The following is a 20,425-nucleotide window of genomic DNA, read 5'->3' as shown; positions in this document are numbered from 1 at the left end:
ATACTGTAGAAGTACTTTTTCTGTGAGGTATTAATTAAGGTTATGTCTAAAACTTTCCACAGAAGTTAGTTCTTGCATACTTGAAGTTCATTTAAGGCATGTAGTGGCAATTGAAGAAATCTGCGTAATTTTATACCTGTGGATTGAGTAGACATTGTGATTCTGCGGAATTTTGACCTTGTGGGAAAAAGTACCTTTGCAGTACATTTGAAGTTCAGTATTGCACATCCTACATTTATCTTGGGGCTTTACCAGTAACTGTGAACCAATTATTATTTGTGACACCTTTAATTTGCTATTTGTCACTTTGAAATCAATCTGTGAGAGCTAATGCTCACCATTGAGGAATTGTTCTACATAAGTACGTAATGAAATAAATAGTTGGCGGCAAGAAATATTTGCGAATTATAAATGGCCGCAAATTTCACAAATATTTCTCTCACACGAATAATAATTGGTTTACAGTATTTCAGAAATGGCAACGTTAATTCAGATCTGTAAATAACAATTTTGTTCTATTTATAGCAGTATGTCTGAGGAGTCTTCTGAACCAATGGAAGAGGATAAGTCATAACCCCTACAAACTGTCACCATGGAAACAAGCAAACGTAAACTCAAGCATACAGCTGATTTGAGACTGTTGCCGCTATGTTGTGAATTCATTCATAACTCTCCTTGTCGCTGTAAACAGACCCATCAGCGTAGGTCGTCTGTTTTGATGTTTCCCGATGCCCGAGCCCGCTGAGAGGGCCCAAAGGCTGAGGGGACGTAGGAAGTTTTGGACCCAAAGGATGTACAAAGCCTTAAATATGTACACGTATTGGACAGAAGTCAAGAGAACAAGTGATCGGTCAAGAATACCTTGGAATATTATTTGATTCAGAAAGATACAGAGAGATTGTATAAAAGAAAAGTACATTTTTGACAATTCTGTAGTGTTGAGAACTATTTATGAATATATTTATATACGATTATATATTATAAATATCTGTGTATAGGATTTAAGAAATTGTTTCAGAACTTTTTTTTGTGATCTAGATGTTTGCAGATAGACTTCAATGTCAGTAAATTAGGACCTGTGATATACAGAAGGAAATATTTGAGGATTTAAAGCAGGTGTATTTATTGTTGGTAAATATTTGTTATTATACAGGTGTAAAAAAAAAATATAGTCATAAATTGACTATTTTTGTCTTGTCCTTTGCAGCAGAATGTATATTTTTACTTGTTGTCAATTATTTCTGTCAAATATTTGAATAAAGATAAATATTTTGCAATGGTATCAAATTTTTTCTTGATTTTTACTTCATTTTAGAATTTATCTGTAGCATGACATATCTTTTTATAAACTATTAATCATATGCATGTTTTTTTTAAGGAGCAATTTTTTTGGTATTGGACCCTTAAAGTCCAAAATATTTTTCAACAGAGTAAATCTGGAAGAAACATTAAGGTTGAATTTTGACCTTTAGATTTGTCCAGTGCCTGAGGCATTGAAAGCAATCAAATTTTGATATTTTTCAACATTTTTTTTAAAAACGGTCTTTGTCCACTTGTGGTCAATTGATTGATCACACTGAAAAGGGAATGTAAAATTTATACCCAGCGCTATTAGAGTTTGATTGGCTCTATAAAAACATTTGTTGTACATTTCTCACAATTCATAATGGTAATGATGAAAAAAAATCTATTTTTGTTGCTACCAAGTCTGATATAACCTATCAGATCCATTGTTTATAAAGTATTTTAACATTTGTATTCATTTTGACCAATCAGATCTGGTGTAGCAAGTGCTGGGAGTATATTTTTTTTTGTCCAATCAGATTTGGTTTTATGTCTGTATTTGTTGTTAAGCCTTGTGATACTCCATACTATTGTTATTGTGAGCAGCAATATTACTGGTTCTGTCAGATGGTAGTCATGACGCTTTACTGTACTTGTTATTAACAATAAATGAGCAAATCAATGGATATATCTTTTTTTCTCTCTCTTAGTACGTCTCTTATTGAGTGAAAAATTCTTTAATGGGACTTTCAACAACAAGCAGAAATATTGCCGAAAATATCCAATTCACGTCGTATAACAACACCTCAGATATTTTTTTCAATGTTACAGCCAGGACATGGGATTCCGTCTTCGATTTGTAGCAACGGCCCATAAAATGTGGACAAATTTTATTTTATTGATGAATCTGACCCAAGTTGAAGCAATATCTCCTAAAACCAGATTTTACTTCAGAATTGTCATCTTCATACAAGAAGAACAAAGTATATAGTGTTAATATTCTTCATTTTGGTTGATTTCAGTAACACTGCCTACACAAATAAATTACACTAAGAGAATATTCTTCTTAGTGTAAGGTGTTGCCACGGTTACAGAAGGAATAAGTGTGAATATAACGAACAGTGATCGATCTCAAAAAACCTACAAACAACACAAATCTATGAATAGGGCATAAAAGATTCCAGAGATAGGATCAGGTACATAGCAGGAGTAAACATCCCCTGTCGACCGGACACACTCGCCGTGAGCCCTATGTATAAATCAAGTAGACGGAGTAGTCCGTACTCAAATTTAGTATAAAAAAAGAAAGGCTTACCAATTGGTCTGAAATATGTCAGTCAAGTAAAACACGACCACAAGATATGTTGTATTTGCTAATAAGGTCATTATAACGACCATAGAATTTACGGAATATTGACTTTAAACGAAATAGTTGAAATCCCTGTGACATCAACCTATTTGTGAGCAGCTTGCATCGGTTTAAGAAATTGATCGTACTCAGAGCATGCTCTTGACAATCGAATAAGTTGGGAGACATAAACATTACAAGCAGATGATAGAGGAATATTACTAAATGACGATGGAAAAACTGAAGTCATCTCGCTTCTCATACAGTTTTGTAGTTAATTGGTTTTTATAGTCTATAGTCAGTAAAACACCCAAATATGAAACAGATGTGGCAGACTCTGTGATGTCTTTGTATTTTCGGGTTCACTGGGACATATCTAGTCGACATATGAATGGAAGTAACTATTTTTATTGCATGATAAAACGTCGTCAATATATCTAAATGCCTAGTTGAAGGTCATGGCAAGTGTTTTCTTCTTTTCATGTAGAAGTTTTTGAATAAATTAATTCTTCTTCACATGAATAAAAAAAAACAGGTCGTCTTATAAAGAAGGACTAAAAGTGTCCATCGGAATTCCAACAGATTGTTAGAAGACGCCGTCTCCAAAAAGTGCATAGATACGGAATGATATATGGTTCGCATATTACTTTTTAACTTTCTAATAGGATTTTTAAATATATTTCTGAAACATTTAATCCGTTCTGACAAAGTGTTTAGGTCTTGCTCCTCAGATTTTGCCCATCTTCTGGCATAATCCTCGATAAAATTCATAATAGAAATGAAGTTCTGTCGCCAATTTAAGATAGGGGCTCCCTATCTGTATTTAGGACCTTTTAAAATGATTTTCTTATAAGTCGTCTTTTTCAACTACATGTATGTTTACTTCACCAGTAATTATGTGTCCAGCGGATCTATCCTTGAAAGGAGAGGAAGAGCCCCAAAAAAGTAAGAGAATTTTGTTTAAGACGTTCAATATCTAGGCATTGTAAGGTTCGTTTATAATTGAAATGTTTGGAAGCAACAGTTGGGGAATATTTGTAGGAAATGCAGGGTGTAGAAATATAGGGTCTTGAAATATAGCGGAATTCAAGACTGAACATTTTTATGACTAAGAATATTACTTACGTTCACAGCATCTATTCCTTTTTTGGCAAATATAAGGTTAAGGAACCGACGGATTGAATCAGAATTATCCTCCGACACACGTGATGGCTTAAGGGCGTTCTTGTTAGATATATTGTGTATAAAAATTATGAATTTTTCAGAAAATAAAGAAGGCAATATCACTAAGTGATGTTATCATTTCAGTTAAATGACCGACTTATTTAAATAGCAAGGTCAGATCAAAGCAGGCAAGAATGACCCCTCCTTTGAACCTATACTGGGCAACAGGCACAATCACAAGCATTATAGCTCGAAAATAGTTCTGTGAAATTCTTTCAAAGTGCTACCCTCTTACCCTCTTACAGTTTTAGTTTAATTCAATAAAACTCAATAAAATTGTCAACTATGTTAAGATACGGATTTGGACGGTTTGAATAAATCTTGTACCAGTGAAATGAAGAAATTTTTTTTTCTTAAATATCTATATGTATGTATTAATTTTCGTTGTTTTCATGGTACATGTATGAAGAGATCCATAAATCCATGTCCTCCATTAAAAGTTTAAATTTCAAACTACAGTACATGTATCGTTTTTGTTTAGAAACTACGAAGTCTAAACCCAACGAACCAATATTTCCCCCCAAACCTCGAAAAGATAAGTTAATGTACAGTATTTTACAGTATACATAAATCTGATAAAGCTTTCTTCCTAGGCTATTATGAATTCTAACTACTAGGCATCTAATCACACAGTGGCGGATCCAGGAATCTTGAAAGGGGGGGGGGGGGCGACCAGTTTGGGGTCGGGGTAGGGGCCCACGGCCACACCAAAAAAATTGATTTATTGAATCTTTTGTATATTTTGGACACAAAAAGAGGGGAGGGGGGGGGCTGAGCCCCCCCCCCCCCCACTAAATCCGCCAATGTCACATCATTCACAAGACTTAAAAAATTACACCTAGTTAGAGTAAAGCAAAACGTTTTCCCGACCACTAGAATATGTTAAAATTTTTAAAATAGGTGATACATAATTTAAAAAGTTTAGAATACGTTACCTAAGAGTTATCGTTCATTTTACTCACAACTCGACAAATAACATGCATGAAATATATGGAGATAACGAACAGTATTCAAGCTCACGTAGTATACACTGAAATAAATTGGAAATTTTCCTTGCATTGAAATTTCTGTCAAAACTAAGAAATTGTATCTGTTTGTATGTATGTCTTTTCGATTATTTTTATATTTTTCTGTCATTCTATCTGTTTGTATGACTATCTATCTGTTTGTATGACTCCGTTTGCATGTCTTTCTGTCTATTTATATCCGCCTGTCTTTCTGTCTATTTGTATGTCTTTCTGTCTATTTATATCTGCCTGTCTTTCTGTCTATTTGCATGTCTTTCTGTCTATTTATATCCGCCTGTCTTTCTGTTTATTTGTATGTCTTTCTGTCTATTTATATTTTTCTGTTTGTCTAATTGTATGACTAGTTTTCTTTTGTCTAATTGTATGCTTTTTGTCTATGTCTTTCTGCCTATTTTTGTATTTCTTTCATTCGATCTTTTTTCATACTAATACAAAATACAAATACAAAATCCATAAATTTTTTTGGATGGATCTAGTTCAATAATTTCGGATGCAAGAATTGCTATTGATTTACATCTTGCATTAACTTAATGACACTAATCAGAAGTTATTATCCCAGACAGAATACTAAATCATGAAAAGAAGGTAAAATACAGTCGAAATCCTTGCATGCAAAACTATATAATAAATTTTTCTTATTTAGGAACTTTAGAGGCACTGTAGAAGTATATTTTCCGCCGATGTATTAATTTACGCTAAGTACACGAAAATATGCCCCATTGATACATAGAGTACAATTGAGGAATATGGTGGCAATCGAAGAAATCCGCGTAATCCTGCGGATTGAACAGAAATTGTGATGCCGCGGAATTTTGACCCCCTTGGAAAAAAGTAAACGGAGGAATTGTTCTGGAGGTATATGTAGAATACTTTTTTTTAATTACCGAAACAATGTATATTCAGTGACATCTTCACAACGTCAAGGGTCCTGAGTCAACACGTTGCCGTTGGACGACAACGTGTTGACTCAGGACCCTTGACGTTGTGAGGATGATTCAGTGATCGCAACAAAAAAAAAATCATTTTTCTAAATAAATTGATCAGTAACCTGTCAATGATCTTTTTAAAGGTTTCATGAATTTGGGTTTAAATGCCACTCTCAAGATAATATCCTGCTTTATCCCCATCTTTGCCATTGTTTTACATCACATATAGATGATTAAGTCTGATGTCCAATTAAAATAACTGAATGATTTCCAATCAAATGTTTATATACAGCACGGTATTCCTCCAAAACTTCTACAGCAGTGGGGCGTTGTTGAGGGTCTTTGTTTTTGCACCGACTGTGAATGTCTTTTAGGTGTGGCAAAATTTTGATTTTCAGGGGCATGTAATGGAGAAAACTTTTACAAACATCAGGGATTTTCCAAATGTCGATTTTTTCGTCATACGGAGGCATCCTTGATATATTGAAAGGTTCCTGTCCGTACGGCCAATGCTGTTCAGGAGCGTTAAAAGGCACTGAGTAATTCCGACTTTCAACAGGACAAACCTTCTTCTTAGTAACACCATTGAGTATTTCAAAATCGACAAGTGCATCAACATCACTGATCACTAGTCGAAAATCGTCTGTGAGAAGATATTGCCATCGAAGAATACTTACTGCATTACCATCACAGTGAGCGTAAACTTTCCCGCCCAGACCAGAATGAAGAAGAAGCATAATGTATATAAAGTCAAGACACAATTGAAATCTCGTCGAAACATTATCAAAGTCTCTGTAGATCTGCAAATGTTTTTCAAGGTTATTAGCATCCGCCAGTGCATGGAATTCTGTCACCATGACGTTGTTGCAATAGCCCACAAGCTGTAGAACCTCTGAATGATTTGAAAAGTCTTTCAGAATTTGTAAACCGTGTTTAAACTCTTCATGGGCTCTCTTGCCAACATGGTAGTTTCGCAGTTTCTTGACAACCACATCATGTCCTTCCCATTTGGAAATTCGAACCTAAATAATAGAGTGAAGAAATTATTTTGATTTGGGGGCTTGTTCTTTGATTAATCTTGAAGATTGATTGGGTTGAATTGAAACATTTGAAAATTAAAGTTAAATACATATACTAGTAGAATTATCAGCTAAACCCCTCGCTGAAAGAATCAACAATTGAGAAATACAGTCGAACTTTGTTATCCTCTACTTGATGGGACCGAAAAAAAAATTCGAGATTTCAAAGGACTCGAGATATCCAGGGTAAAATAATTAAGGAAAAAGTGGTTGGGACTTCCAAATCACTTCGAGATACCCATGGAATTCGAGATATCGAGGCATGTGCAGGAAGATTTTTTTTCTGAAAAGAAAGTGAAATAAATCACAGAAACGTTGTCCTGTTTAACTTACTGTAAAAGTAGTTAAATTGAAGGGTTGAAAGTTTGACGATTTCGGTACATTATAAAAATGGCGAGTGGTAACTTTGACAATCTACTAGTATTTAAACGTACTCTTCAACTGGAACGTGAAAGTTGATGAGTGAAAATTTTGACGATTATTAGAAATTCGTTAATTTCGTCAACGTTTCCACTTCGTCAGTTTCCACTTTTACATTAAAATATGAAGATAACGAACAGTAATCAAGCTTAAAAGTCCATTGAAACAATACAGATTGGGAGCGAATCAAACATGGACCTCTTAAAACATCAGAGGTGGGATCAGGTGCAATGGCGGAGTAGCATTCCCTGTCGACCGGTCACACACCCACCGTGTGCTCCTTGTCAGGATCGGGCAAACAGAAAAATCCGTAGACAATTCAGTGTGAAAATAACGGCCGAATAATGTGTATTAAAATGCTAGTCAATATTCGACTTTACGAAAGATGTTGACTTTTAACGAGACTGTTGATATTCTTGTTTCATCAACTTATTTGTCAATAGTTTGCTTCGTTTTAGACATTATTCGTACGTAGATCGTGCTCTTTCGTATCATATCAATTGGGAGACATAAACTCCAACTGCAGGTGGTAATGGTACCCTTTGCAAAGCTAAGTTTGTAATATCTCCTGATACAAAAGGAGTCGTTTTCTAAATAATCGTCTTATTGCCGGATGGCTGAATCATGTATCCTTTTTTTTCTTGATTTATTTGGTTCCTTTATTAAGACACCAAATAAACTAAATAATGTTGCTTTTATATATGGATGATGTGATATTTCTATTGAAATAATTTGGTGACTGATATCTGTATGAAATTCCATCGTCTTTACAACCACACTCGGAAAGCTATAATAGTACATTTATTTTTAATTTCGATAGTACATGTGATATTAATGATAAGTAAATGGAATCGTAAATATCTTTTCTTGTCTAGTTTTTGCTGTTGTTTTTGTTTGTTTTATTTAAGAAGAAAGTAAGAAGAGCTTGGCTGATCACTAAACAAAAACCACGACCACTTAAGGACGCTCTTTACACTCCACCCCAATTTCAGGGTACTTTTGTCCAGTTAGACCATTTGACATAACATAGAATAAATTGTAATCAACATTGTATGACATAATTTAAAATAAATCCAAGTATTCTAAACATTGTATTAGACCAAGATAGAGAAGCTGAAAACTTTATTTGCATGTACTTTCTTCATTTGAATAAGCAAAAGTGATTTTCTTTATCATTATTTCTATGTCTTTGATGAAGATTTTTTCTTGATAAAAAAGGCACATTCTCAAAATAAAACAATGAATTATTTAATTTCAAAATGTCCTCCTTTGTACCATATATTTTCTCGAAGTCCAAAAACATTTTTCATCAGTGTAAAGAGGGTCCTTAAAACCTAGTCTTCGATAAAGCGGAAATAAAAATAAACATTTCAATTAGACTAAACCTAATTATAAACAAACCCAAATAAAAAAAAAACTCAAACAATTACCGGTAAAAATCTATATTTTCATCTGAAAACAAGAGAGGATAGATAGTTATTAGGAATGTATTTAAAATATTGTACCTCTTTTATAGACCCTGAAGTACTTGACGGTATTTTTTCCGAGCCATTTATGTTCATAAGTCCTTCACAATCTAGCCATGGATGACAAGTTTCCATTCCGTACAGTCCGAAATATCCGTGTCCACACACTGGTTTACATTTTGTTCGATTGTCTACTACACTCCAAACACATTTTAAAATGGGCGCATGCGTACTCTCCGTTGTTGTATTGAAAGTTAAGTTTCGTGATTCATAAGTACTGGGAATGAGATAAAGCTTGAAAACAGCCAAAACAACGCATGCGCATAAATATCCAATGAACCAAAACAGGTACAGGAACTTTGGAGGATCTGCAAAAGTTCTCCAAAAAGTTAATATGCTGTTTTAATCTAATCCATTAGAAAGTAACTTAAGAATTTGACATTTAAAAGAAAATTATCATTATTTAGATGGAAAGTTTGATACATGTATGAATTAAGGCATTTATCATCATATACCGGTAATTCTAGAAAAAAAGAAAGCATCATTGTACTTTATTTAGTACCTTTAAACGCGTATAGGGAACATGCATGTTCCTCCGTATATTGTACATAGCAAAGTTTATCTTTAAAGAAACCATTCGAAGGAACAGTGCCAGCAACAACTTGAATTTTTTTGTACTCACTCTTTTTGAATGTGACACCTCTCATTTTGTCCAATGTGTAAAATTGTTTACATATATTTCTACGTTTTGTTCTTCTACTATCGTGTAATACACCTTATGAATATGTGCATACTAAAGTATCTACACACCATAGAACAGGGGACGATGCTCCATCTATATATGTATTATTAAATAACATCTTCATTAGCATATACCCCTGCATAAATTTTCTTTTAAAGTCCAACCTACATAATCCAACTAAACCTGACAGGTCTTTGAATACAAATTATCTATACTCACAGCTCAACTTGTTTTCTGGTTCATAACAAAAATGAGACACAGAGACAATGTTATCCTCACAAATTCCTTATTTGAAAAGGCTTCCACAAATGTATTATTATTTTGTAATTTTCGAGGTCCATGGATGGGTGGTAAGTAATATATACAAATAGGAAGAGCGACAGGAAAAAAAACAAATAGGCAGAAAGACATACAAACAAACAGAAGAACAAAAACATACAAATAGACGGAAAGATATACAAACAGATAGAAGGACAGAAAATTTGAATAGACAAAGAAACATAGACATACAATAGACACTTCAAACATAGACAATAGAAAACGGAGAGACATACAAACAAACAGAAAGACATACAAAGAGACAGAAAAACAGAAAACCCGAAAAAAGAGAGAAAGTCGTACAAACAGTCGGGGAGACAAACATACAGACTGATTGATTGATTATATGTTGTTTTACGTCCCATTCGAGAATTTTTCTTTCAGATAGAGACGTCCAAACATACAGAAGGACAGACAGAAGAACTTGAAATACGAATAGAGTACAGAAAGACATAGAACTAGACAGGACCGAAATATATCAATAGACAGAAAGACATAAAAACAGACAGAAAGTCATACAAACAGACTAAAAGACATATGAATAGACAGAAGGACTTAACGTACGAATAGACAGAAAGACATAGAACCAGACAGGACCGAAGTATATCAATAGACAGAAACAAAAAGACAGAAGCACATACAAACAGATACAATTCCTTTGATGGATTTGACAGGAATTTCTATGTGAGAATTCAGTGGATACTTCATGCATATTATTTGCCGAGTTGTGAGTAAAAGGAGAAAGGAGAAAAAAGTTATTAAATTCTGCATCACTTATGAAATTTAAACGTATCCTATGTATCTCTACTGGTGGACAGTCTGTCTCCGAGGATACTTGTCGTTCGGTACCAATTCATTCATGAGTTCACAGAATAACGAAATGATACTGGCAGACGTGTCGCCCAGTATAAAAAGGCATCACTCTTTTGAGTCTATAAGGGACACAGTCTCAAAGAGTTCAATGGTGCCCCTTGGATAATCCTCAGGGATATTAAACATATGTCATATGTACAGTCTTCAGATTTCCAGCATTGGTATAAAACCAATAATTCATACAAGAAATTGAAAGAATGTAAAGATGTAAAGTTTCTATTAGAGAAATATTTGAAGATTCTTTTCCCATCCCATGTCTTCTAGTTCTAGATATTCTGTAAAAATCTGTGACCTGTGACGTTTTGATTACTAACACTTCTTTTACTAGTAATCTTACTGACAGAGCTTCCATACCAAAACTTGGGAAGATCTGAACTGCAAATAGAATGAAATCTTTGTGGACTTATTAATGTTGGTGAAACCAAGGGGTCTCTTGATAAAAGAATATTGTATCTGGAAATAGATTTCAAATTAACAATGGGGGCCAGCAGCTTCTATACAAACACTTTAATTAACCTGATCATTCTATTTCATCAATGAAAGTTAGAATTCTAGAAAAGATTTATCATCACACAAATAGTCCATCATTGAGTACACCTTTCCGTAGACTACGCGAAGAATATTGGGTTAGAAAACTAAGCATGGTCTTTCCATATATATACAATGACAATGTCGATAGTGTTTGAAATCTTTCCAGTCCATAGTATAACAATGTAAATGTGATGGGACTTTTTAACCATACACAGAGACGTAAGCGTAGCCATGGGTATCGGTCTTACAATAAACCTTTTATACATGATGTCTCCTTTGTTCATTACTACCTTACGTAAATCAACAGTCAGGTCTTCATCACATCGCACCAAATATTACTCTGTCCCTTTGAAACTTTTGAATAGTCTACTTGAAAAGGTCAAGGAAAGTCCATGTTTTGATTCCTCAACACCAGAATACAGGCTCGGATCTGTGGTTATAGATATAGCAAATCATAGGCTTTTTAAACCGCCACGTTTTACTGAAGTAAATACAGCTAAAACCGTCCTTTCCCCCTTAAACTTCAATATGTCAACAAAGGAATTGACGCGTTAATATAAGTAATTTTCTCAATCACAATAGGGTCAAGTGTTGAATTCCACCATATTTCAAATTGAAGACTACAGCCTGTATTTCCTACAAATATACATCGACTATTGCTTCCAAACTTTTTAATTACAAGATAACTTTACAGAGGCTGGATATTGAGCATCTGAAATATAATCCTCCATCGTGTTCATGTTCTTCTTCACTCTACAACTATAGTCCTGCTCAACACGTTATTACTGGTGACGTAAATTATATAGATAATAATGAGGACCTTAAATCACTTATTTTTAAAGGGCCAAAATTTAGGGAACCCCAATGTTTCAACTGGAATCATAATTTCATAAATATTATGAATTCTGTGGAAGATTATGCTAGGCGATTGGCCAGAAATGAAAAAGAAGACCTTGACACTTTGTTAGAATGGATTAAATGAATCAGATGTATGTTAAAATCTCGCATTGAGCGATTGAGGGGCAACATGAAAACCATCTATCCTGCTGTGTTCAATAATTCAGAAGTGAAAAAAGAATTAGACTACACGATCAATATATATTGGTCCAAGTCTACAAAGCAGGTAACAGCATTGTCTTTGTAAGGCTCATTATTTTAATTGTATTTTGAAGGAACTGGGATTTAAAAATTCAACAAGGGATAATCCAACTTATACTCATACCTCCCTTTCTATGGAGGAAATTCTTCATAATCATATGTCAGTTTTGAATATTTTTGATATTCCCAACAATCAAAATGAATTTGAATTACCATATTTATATTAGATTCTGAAACTTCATAAAAATAATTACAAACAAAGATACATAGCGGGTTCCAGTAAATGTTCTACCAAGCCTCTTTCTTTAATCCTCGATAAAATTATAACAGCAGTGAAGGAGAACCTTCAGGAGTACTATGCAACAATATATTCGAGAATTTGTGTAAATTAGATGTGGATACTTAAAAATTCCAAGGAACATTGGAAAAATTGAAATCACAAAAATTTAACAAAATCAATAACATAAAAACTTATGACTTTTCAACTCTATATACAACCATCCTTTACGATAAATTAAAATCCAGGCTTTTTGACATCATTGACATCTCCTTTTTCAATAAAAATGGAAATCGTAAATTTACTTACCTTTTCATTGGGAATTTGCAAAATCATTTTGTTAAAAAACATTCATATTGAATACACAAATACTCTGAACTTGATATTGAAAGATGCTTGAGTTTCTGATTGACAATATATACATGTATGTGGTTTTGGAGACCATGTCTTCCAACGATCTGTTGGAATTCCCATGGGTACTAATTGCACCCCGTTATTAGCAGACCTATTTTTATATTCATATGAAGCAGAATTTATTCAAAATCTTGAAAATTTTTCATTTTTTTTTATTTATTCAAAATTTATCCAAAATGCATGAGAAAAAGAAAACTCTTGCTGTGGCCTTCAACTCGACATTCAGATATATCTTCAACTTCCTTTACTTATGCAGCAATATAACCTCATCACCTGCATATGGGGTTAATATCTCTCAGTTAATTCGATACGCAAGAGATGTTCTACGTATGAACAATTTCCAAAACGAGGTAAGTCTTTGACATACAAGTTGATGAAACAAGAATATCAACAGTCTCATTTAAAGTCATCATTTTGTAAGTTCTATGGTGGATACAATGGCCTTGTCAGCAAATACAATTTTAAGTCAGATGCTGACTGAGGTTTTTCATACTAATTGTTAGGCCATTATTTACCCACTGAATTGTCGATGGTTTTTTTTTCCGTTATTTCCCGATCATGATTAAGAGCACACGGCGGGTGTGACCGGTCGGCAGGGGTTGCCCACTCCTCCATGGCACCTTGGTTTTGGAGGTCCGTGTTTGTTCTGCTCCCGATTTGTATTGTTTTAATGTACCTTGAGCTTGAATACTGTTCGTTATCTCCATATTTCATAATGAATTTTTATATTGATTAACATGTGTACTTGTATACTTGTAATTGATATAAAGAAGAACAGTGCAGGCACTAACCAGGTTACCTTCTTTAAATCTAGTTTTATTATATTATTATTATAATAAATTTTTATTAATCAGCCAGGACATATGAGGCAAAATAGAAGCTAGCCTTGCTAGACTTTTAGTTAATTATAAAAAATGGGAAATCATATCAATCCTAACTTGTGAACAACTGTGGTCTTATATTTCTATGTCCTTTTATTATTGGTCTGGTGGAGGCCAAAGTTGTCCTCCTTGTCAAGCCCCCTAAGAGAGGTGATATCCTGATAGGTGAGGATGCTGGTTGCTGAAATATGATTATTATGTGGATTTGGCGGACAATGACATTCAATTTTTCACTTCGTGATTTATTTTTAGAATGTTCTAAGACGTATTAAATCAGATAGCTTGGACATTCTCAAATGTATTTCAGCTTTTAACCCTTATTCAGACTGTAAAGTGATCAAAGTAATTACCTAATCACCTGTAATTGAAAGTGGGTACCTGTGCAGTATATAGGTACCCTAATGCGAGTTTCATTGCCTAATCGTCCTGGGCAGGAGGTGTGAAATGCTGATTCAGGTCGGTTACACTACCTTTTATGGAAGGCACTTTTCAACACGTGACGATGTTTTCGTCAAACCCTTTCTCCATTCAATTGAATGAGTCGCAAAGCATGACGGTCCACTACGTATAAATTTACGATTCCAAAGCGACATGTGATTTTCGTCGGTTTACTACATAATATTTACTTGGTCACCGTAAAAACCGCAAAGCTTCTTTTTTACTTTATAAGACTGAAATCTAAAGAATATATTCCGAAGACACTGTTCCATACTCACATTTAATATTTGAGTTGTTTTAGATAGTTGCTTCATATACCGTACAAACGCTTTGAGTGTATATAAAAAAAATTCTGCGGATGATATCGAGGAGATAAATAATAATTGTGCACCTTATACTGCTGTTTAAAACTATGTACATGTATATCACGAGGAAAAAAAGCACACCCAATGCTTTATCGACACAATATCACCTACGTCTTTGTAAACAACGGTTTACGCCGATGTATTTCAAGTTGATATAAGGCTTCATAAAGCAAATTTTGTAAATGTGAGCATAGAAATGAGAGATTATACATCATTTTCAATATTTCTTTTATATATATATATATATATATATATATATATATATATATATATATATATATATATATATATATATATATATATATATATATATATATATATATATATATATATTTATATATATATATATATAATAAAAATGAGTTTCCAAGGGACAATTCAAGATGCCCTTTATTTTCAACACAACTGAGTTCGTATTGATACTTGTAGTAGCCCATAATGCATTGCAACTCATTCAACAGTCGGTAAAGTAAACAGATAGCTAATTTACATGCAAATTTATGCTGACGTCAGAAAATCTAGTGGTCTTGACCTGTAATTGGCCTTAGGTTATCTGGTTTGGAACACATTAATTATTCTAATAAGGAACAAGGACAGTCAGAATGGTATGGGACACTAACAGGGGACACAGAGGCTCCTGTGGGAGGCAGAGGGGCGCACTGATTTGAGGGCGGGCCGTGGCGCCCCTCCAATTCCCCCTAGCTGGAACTCTGAATGTTCAGTTCGACTTAGGGTGCTCATGCCCCATTTTGCCTGAATTGCTCATTGTAATGTTTCCATACAACTTATATCAATGTCTCAGGTCTATTACGTCATCATTCATGTATATTTATTTTTACCTACCTTCTGTCATCGTGCAGAACAGTTAATAGATAATTAAATACACTTCTACTTCATGTTTTATTCATATACATATAATGCATTATTGATTTATTGTAATATAATATTGTAAAGTACAACAACTTGCTCTGTATGTATTTTACTTTTCCTTAATTTCATCTCATAAGTGATTACTACCTGGTGTACAATTGTATCTCTTCTATGCCTCTCTGGGGGCCCTAGGCCTTGATTGGAAATAAACTATTGTCTATACACTTTAAATCGAGTACTGTCCCTTTGTGAGTCCAGCTATATAACATTTGGACGCGCTGCAATACATTTACTGTATTTTAATGAGTTCTCAATCTGTATATTATTTATTTAATGCTTTAAGGGGTAAGTTACAGGGTAGTTCCAACCTTGTACAATGATTTTATTGTCAACTGTCACTAAATATTTTCACTTAAACTGATAAATGTAACAAATATGAAGGAACAATATGGTGATGTCTTTATATGAGCGAAAAAATTCTCGAATGCGACGTAAAACAACACAATCAATCAATTAAGCGTTTCGCAAGTTCTATGGTCGATATAATGACCTTGTCAGCAAAAACATTCTATCATTAATTCGAATGTTGACTGACGTTTTTCATACAAATTGTTGTACCATTACAAGTATTTACACACTGAATTGTCTACGGATTTTTCCCGTTTGTCCGATCATGACAATGAGCACACGGCAGGATTGACCGGTCGACAGAATTGTTTACTCTTTCAACTATACCCTATATAATTAGCGACTAAGAAGTTATGCTTTCAATTTCTTTATAACTATATAAAATACACACAACCTTAATGAATCATAACTGTGGATAATAAAAGATTGATGATAAAGTAACGTTGTCACATTTTTTCCCCATTTTCCACTAAGGTAAATCCACTGAGGTTTTCCACTCTCGGCAAGGTCTAAGAGAGGCACACACAATTTATTTTTTTTTTTGAAAAAATGACATTGTGCTGTTTATATAAGCTGTATCTAGAATGAATTGTCTTCTTCAATTTTTAAATATTGTAACATTGAAAAACAAGCATATTTAAACAAACTTTCATTTGGTAATTTTTTCGAGGATATGTGTATGTAGCTATAGTTTGTAAAAGCAGAAAAAGGAAAGAATTCACATATCCTATCCTTCATTAACCAATATTTAAAAAACTTAGTTATTGTAGTTACGGATACCAACAAAGTATATTTCAGGAAAATTTTTAAAACTCATAAAATGCTGATTCCACATATTCAGACTTTCCCCAAATATTGCCTGGCTTATGTTCTGTTTCATAAATAAGTACTTTTTCAGTATGGCTGCATATGTACAGTATGAAAGCATGTAGTTCGCAAAATAAAAATAAATGAAAAAATAAAAAAAAGAAAGTTAATATAAAGATAATACAATTTATTACATTTTCAAAGGTGAAATACTGTGATTTATTTATTGGATAAAAGTTATATTCTCTCACAGTGTGAAAGGATACCAAAGTGATACTCTCTCACAGTGTGAAAGGATATCAAAGTAAGTAAAAAATAATTTCTGGCCTATACTAAGATAGACATAGTAACTAAACCATCTTGAGACTAAAACTGCCAACTTCTCCCCAGAAATGTTGCTAAAATCCATGTTACACTGTTTTCAATCTCCCAACTGTTAAGCAATGACGTCCCAACTGCTCAACTACGAAGTCACAGCCTGTGACACTGTGTTAAGAAAAGACAGAGGCAAAGGAAAAGTCAAAGAAAATGTAATAAACAGAAAATTCAATGTTTTGTAGTTGGATATGGAATTAATTTCATACATGAGACAGGATTTTTTAATATTTTCACTCGTGCTTTGCACTCGTGAAAAAATCAGAAAAATCCGCCCCACTCGTGAAATAAATTCCATATCCGAATACTAACCATTGAATATCCTCTGTGTATAATTGTCGCCCGCGTGGCGCAGTGGTTAGAGCGTCTGCTTTAGAGTCGCGGAGTAAGGAGTTAATCCTTACGTCGCGGGTTCGAATCCCACTGTAGGACGTGGAGACCGGTCCTTCGGATGAGACCGTATAAACCGAAGTCCCGTAGGTGATGGCACGAAAAAGATTCCTCACTGCTCAATGGCCCTGAGTGCCGAGTATAGGTCAAAATTTGCAGCTCTCTACAGGCCGCAAGTGGTGGTGTCTCCATATGAATGAAAAATTCTCGAGAGGGACGTTAAACAAACAAACAAACTCTTTGTATTATTTAGAGAAGAATTGCAACCATAAGTAAAAGCTTGTCTTTGTTATATCATTTTTATCCAAAATTCTATTTCAAAGATTAGAATCTCAGGGAAAAGTTGTGTTTGTAATTTTTATAAATTAAACGTATCATATTACGTCTAAAATAGGATTTTTGTCGAAATCAAATACGACAAACACAGATGCATGACAGCTTGTTAGATCTATGATTATGATATATCTAAAGCTTGATTGTTTAGATGCAATCAAATCTCTAAAATAAGTAACACTGGCAAACTGATCCACTGAATTGAAGAAAAAACATTTCTATGATTTTTAGTCATCGAGCTCTATATAAGAAACAATCAGTTTTACCGAGACAAATACTTTGACAACATTGTTTGAAAATCATGTTTTGGTTGCTGCTTTGTGAGGTAAGATAAATTTATATGCATTTCTCTAATCTACATTACTCGTTAAAGTAATATAGAAATAAATTTGCAGTCTTCAATTATTATTCCAAATTACATTTACTTCTTGATATCCAAGAATTATAGATATCTTCACTGGCGGATTTAGAGGAGCGTTGAGGGCGCACCCCTTAAATTTCCTAATATTAGTTTACGTGTGTATAAATATAAAGGAAAACTAGATACATATAGGTAGGCCTTGTTCAGATTGATTGTATGTTGTTTTACGTCCCGTTCGAGAATTTTTCACTCATATAGAGACGTCACCATATACCGGAAAAGGGCTTCAAATTTAGACCTTTACTCGGCACTCAGGGCCATATAGCAGTGAGGGTTCTTTATCGTGCCAACGCCTACCGTGGTACGGGGCCTCGGTTTCTAAGGTCTAATCCAAAAGACCCGCAACTTTCACTTCAAAGTGCCGAGCGCTTGACGAAGGAACCGTTGCTACATATTTTTATCGACTTAGGTCAGTCGCTGCCATGATTCGAACACACGACCATCCGATCACGGAGCAAGCACTCTATAGACTGAGCTACCATGAAGGTAGACTTGTTAAGAAAAATAATTTCAAAAACAGCACACGTTTTGCAATATGTGATTTGAGAACTTATCTTCTGCAGCAAGTTGCAAACATGTATAATTAAAATAAAAGTAATATTTAAAGTATAAAATCGACAAAAGAAATGCTCATTATGTTGTAAACATTTTTGTAACAGCTTCACAAAGTATTACGGAATTCAAAGATTCTGGAAATTATTTACGTGGCTGTATTTTTTCTTGCCTTAATCATTTGCACATGAAAGCCATTTTAAGAAATCATGTTTTTTAGCTTATATTTCCAAAAGACATTTGCAAACTGATTATTAGGAAAATGGGAATTCAAACCTAACAGTACTGTAAATACTTCCAAAGAGAAAAATTGATCATTTTCTTTAAAAAAATTCGCCACGAAATATAGTTCCCCATTTAGTGCTTTTTGTATGGGATTTCATCGTGGGTTTCTTAATTAAATGTATATTTTTATTGGCACTGTAGGATCTAAATTTATTGTAAGAACTAAAATATGATGGATTTTGAAAAGGAGGTCTAAACAAAATCTGCTTAAAAGCTCAGGATCAACCACCTACGTGCAACCTATTGTCTTTGTTTACAAAATAAGTAAATCAAACCAGCAATATATTTAAAAAAAAAAAAAGGCTATTACCAGAAAAATTAAAGTTTCGAATTTTTGAAATTAATTCAAAGCAATAATAATATATGATGAACTTTATTTTGTGGCAGATTTCTTTTTAAAGAAAATTACATTACTGGTAAATGGGAATTTAACTAGATTGAATTCTGCCATCATATTCTGACAAATATACAAATCTAATTTGAAAATCCAGAGAAAAATATCCCCATTTTAGCTTTGATTTTCAAATAGGCCATATTTGTAGATACTAAAAAATATTCATGACAAAACATTCATGAGTACACAGAATAAGGAAATGATACTGGCAGACACGCCGTTCCTTTGAGTCTATAAAGGACAAAGACTCAAAGAGTTCATTTGGTGTCCCTCGGTTAATCCTGAGGGATATTAAACATATGACATATGTGCAGTCTTCCGTTGAAGATAACAAACAGTGACCAATCTCAGAAATCCAGTTAACAAAACAAGGCGTGACCAGGGCAGAAAGACGGACCCCTGGAATCACCGGAGGTATCCCAATATTTATAACTGGATTTCTTCATTTTCATTTAAAACGGTGTTTTAAACACATATTTTTACTGTGTTTACATGAAATTCATCTTGCCTTATTTGACCAAGCCAGAGTTATTATAAAATATGCATTAAAGGAATTTATTTCTCAAATTTAAGAAACCCGTAGGAACCTCCCATTTTCTACATCCTTACCTTAAGACCTCAAATCCAATGAAAAAAGTTACTTTTTTTAGTGGCAATCAGTAAAAGGAAATTTCTAGTTATTCTGATTTTTTTCCCTTGGGTATAAATAACAAATTTAATTGGGTATTTGAGTTAATTAGTGTATTTTCCTTTAAAACGACTAGAAAGTACGTCTTTCTGTGGATGTTCGCTTTCATATCATACAATTTTTTTGTGTTCAGGTTTTCTTCATGTTACAAGCTCGAGTTAGCAGTCTTTCCTCTAAAGAGTATCTGACC

At 33.7% G+C, this 20,425-nt stretch overlaps 2 protein-coding genes across 7 annotated transcripts in view; one reads left to right on the top strand and one right to left on the bottom strand.

The window, feature by feature from the left end:
• The window catches only part of LOC133188403 (histone deacetylase 4-like), an 86,970-nt gene extending 85,004 nt beyond the window's left edge, over positions 1–1,966 (top strand). For all 6 annotated transcript variants that reach the window (XM_061323808.1, XM_061323812.1, XM_061323809.1 and 3 more), the window contains one exon: positions 526–1,966. In XM_061323808.1, the coding sequence (XP_061179792.1) occupies positions 526–574 (49 nt within the window). In that variant the 3' untranslated portion in view covers positions 575–1,966. The remainder of the gene's footprint in view (positions 1–525) is intronic.
• A 4,077-nt stretch (positions 1,967–6,043) lies between these two features.
• On the bottom strand, positions 6,044–9,482 carry LOC133188120 (protein O-mannose kinase-like). The gene is made up of 3 exons (XM_061323501.1): positions 9,458–9,482; positions 8,815–9,143; positions 6,044–6,832 (listed from the first exon to the last, which is right to left on the bottom strand). Exons 1-3 carry the CDS (start codon positions 9,480–9,482, stop codon positions 6,044–6,046), a joined length of 1,143 nt encoding a protein of 380 aa, XP_061179485.1.
• Positions 9,483–20,425: the final 10,943 nt, after the last annotated feature.

This window comes from Saccostrea echinata, unplaced genomic scaffold (genome assembly GCF_033153115.1).
Source record: "Saccostrea echinata isolate AGI-Se365-2 ecotype Australia unplaced genomic scaffold, CSIRO_AGI_Sech_v1 ptg000016l, whole genome shotgun sequence".
NCBI lineage: Eukaryota > Metazoa > Mollusca > Bivalvia > Ostreida > Ostreidae > Saccostrea > Saccostrea echinata.
Note: the sequence above shows the minus strand (reverse complement) of the source record. Positions and strands in the feature narration are given on the sequence as shown.

Coding starts and splice junctions, on each gene's coding strand:
- LOC133188120 (XM_061323501.1), bottom strand. CDS start 9,482: ATGAGAGGTGTCACATTCAAAAAGA. Junction 9,144..9,457: donor AGGTGTCACATTCAAAAAGA/GTGAGTACAAAA, acceptor GAACTTTTGCAG/ATCCTCCAAAGTTCCTGTAC. Junction 6,833..8,814: donor CTTCAGGGTCTATAAAAGAG/GTACAATATTTT, acceptor TCTATTATTTAG/GTTCGAATTTCCAAATGGGA.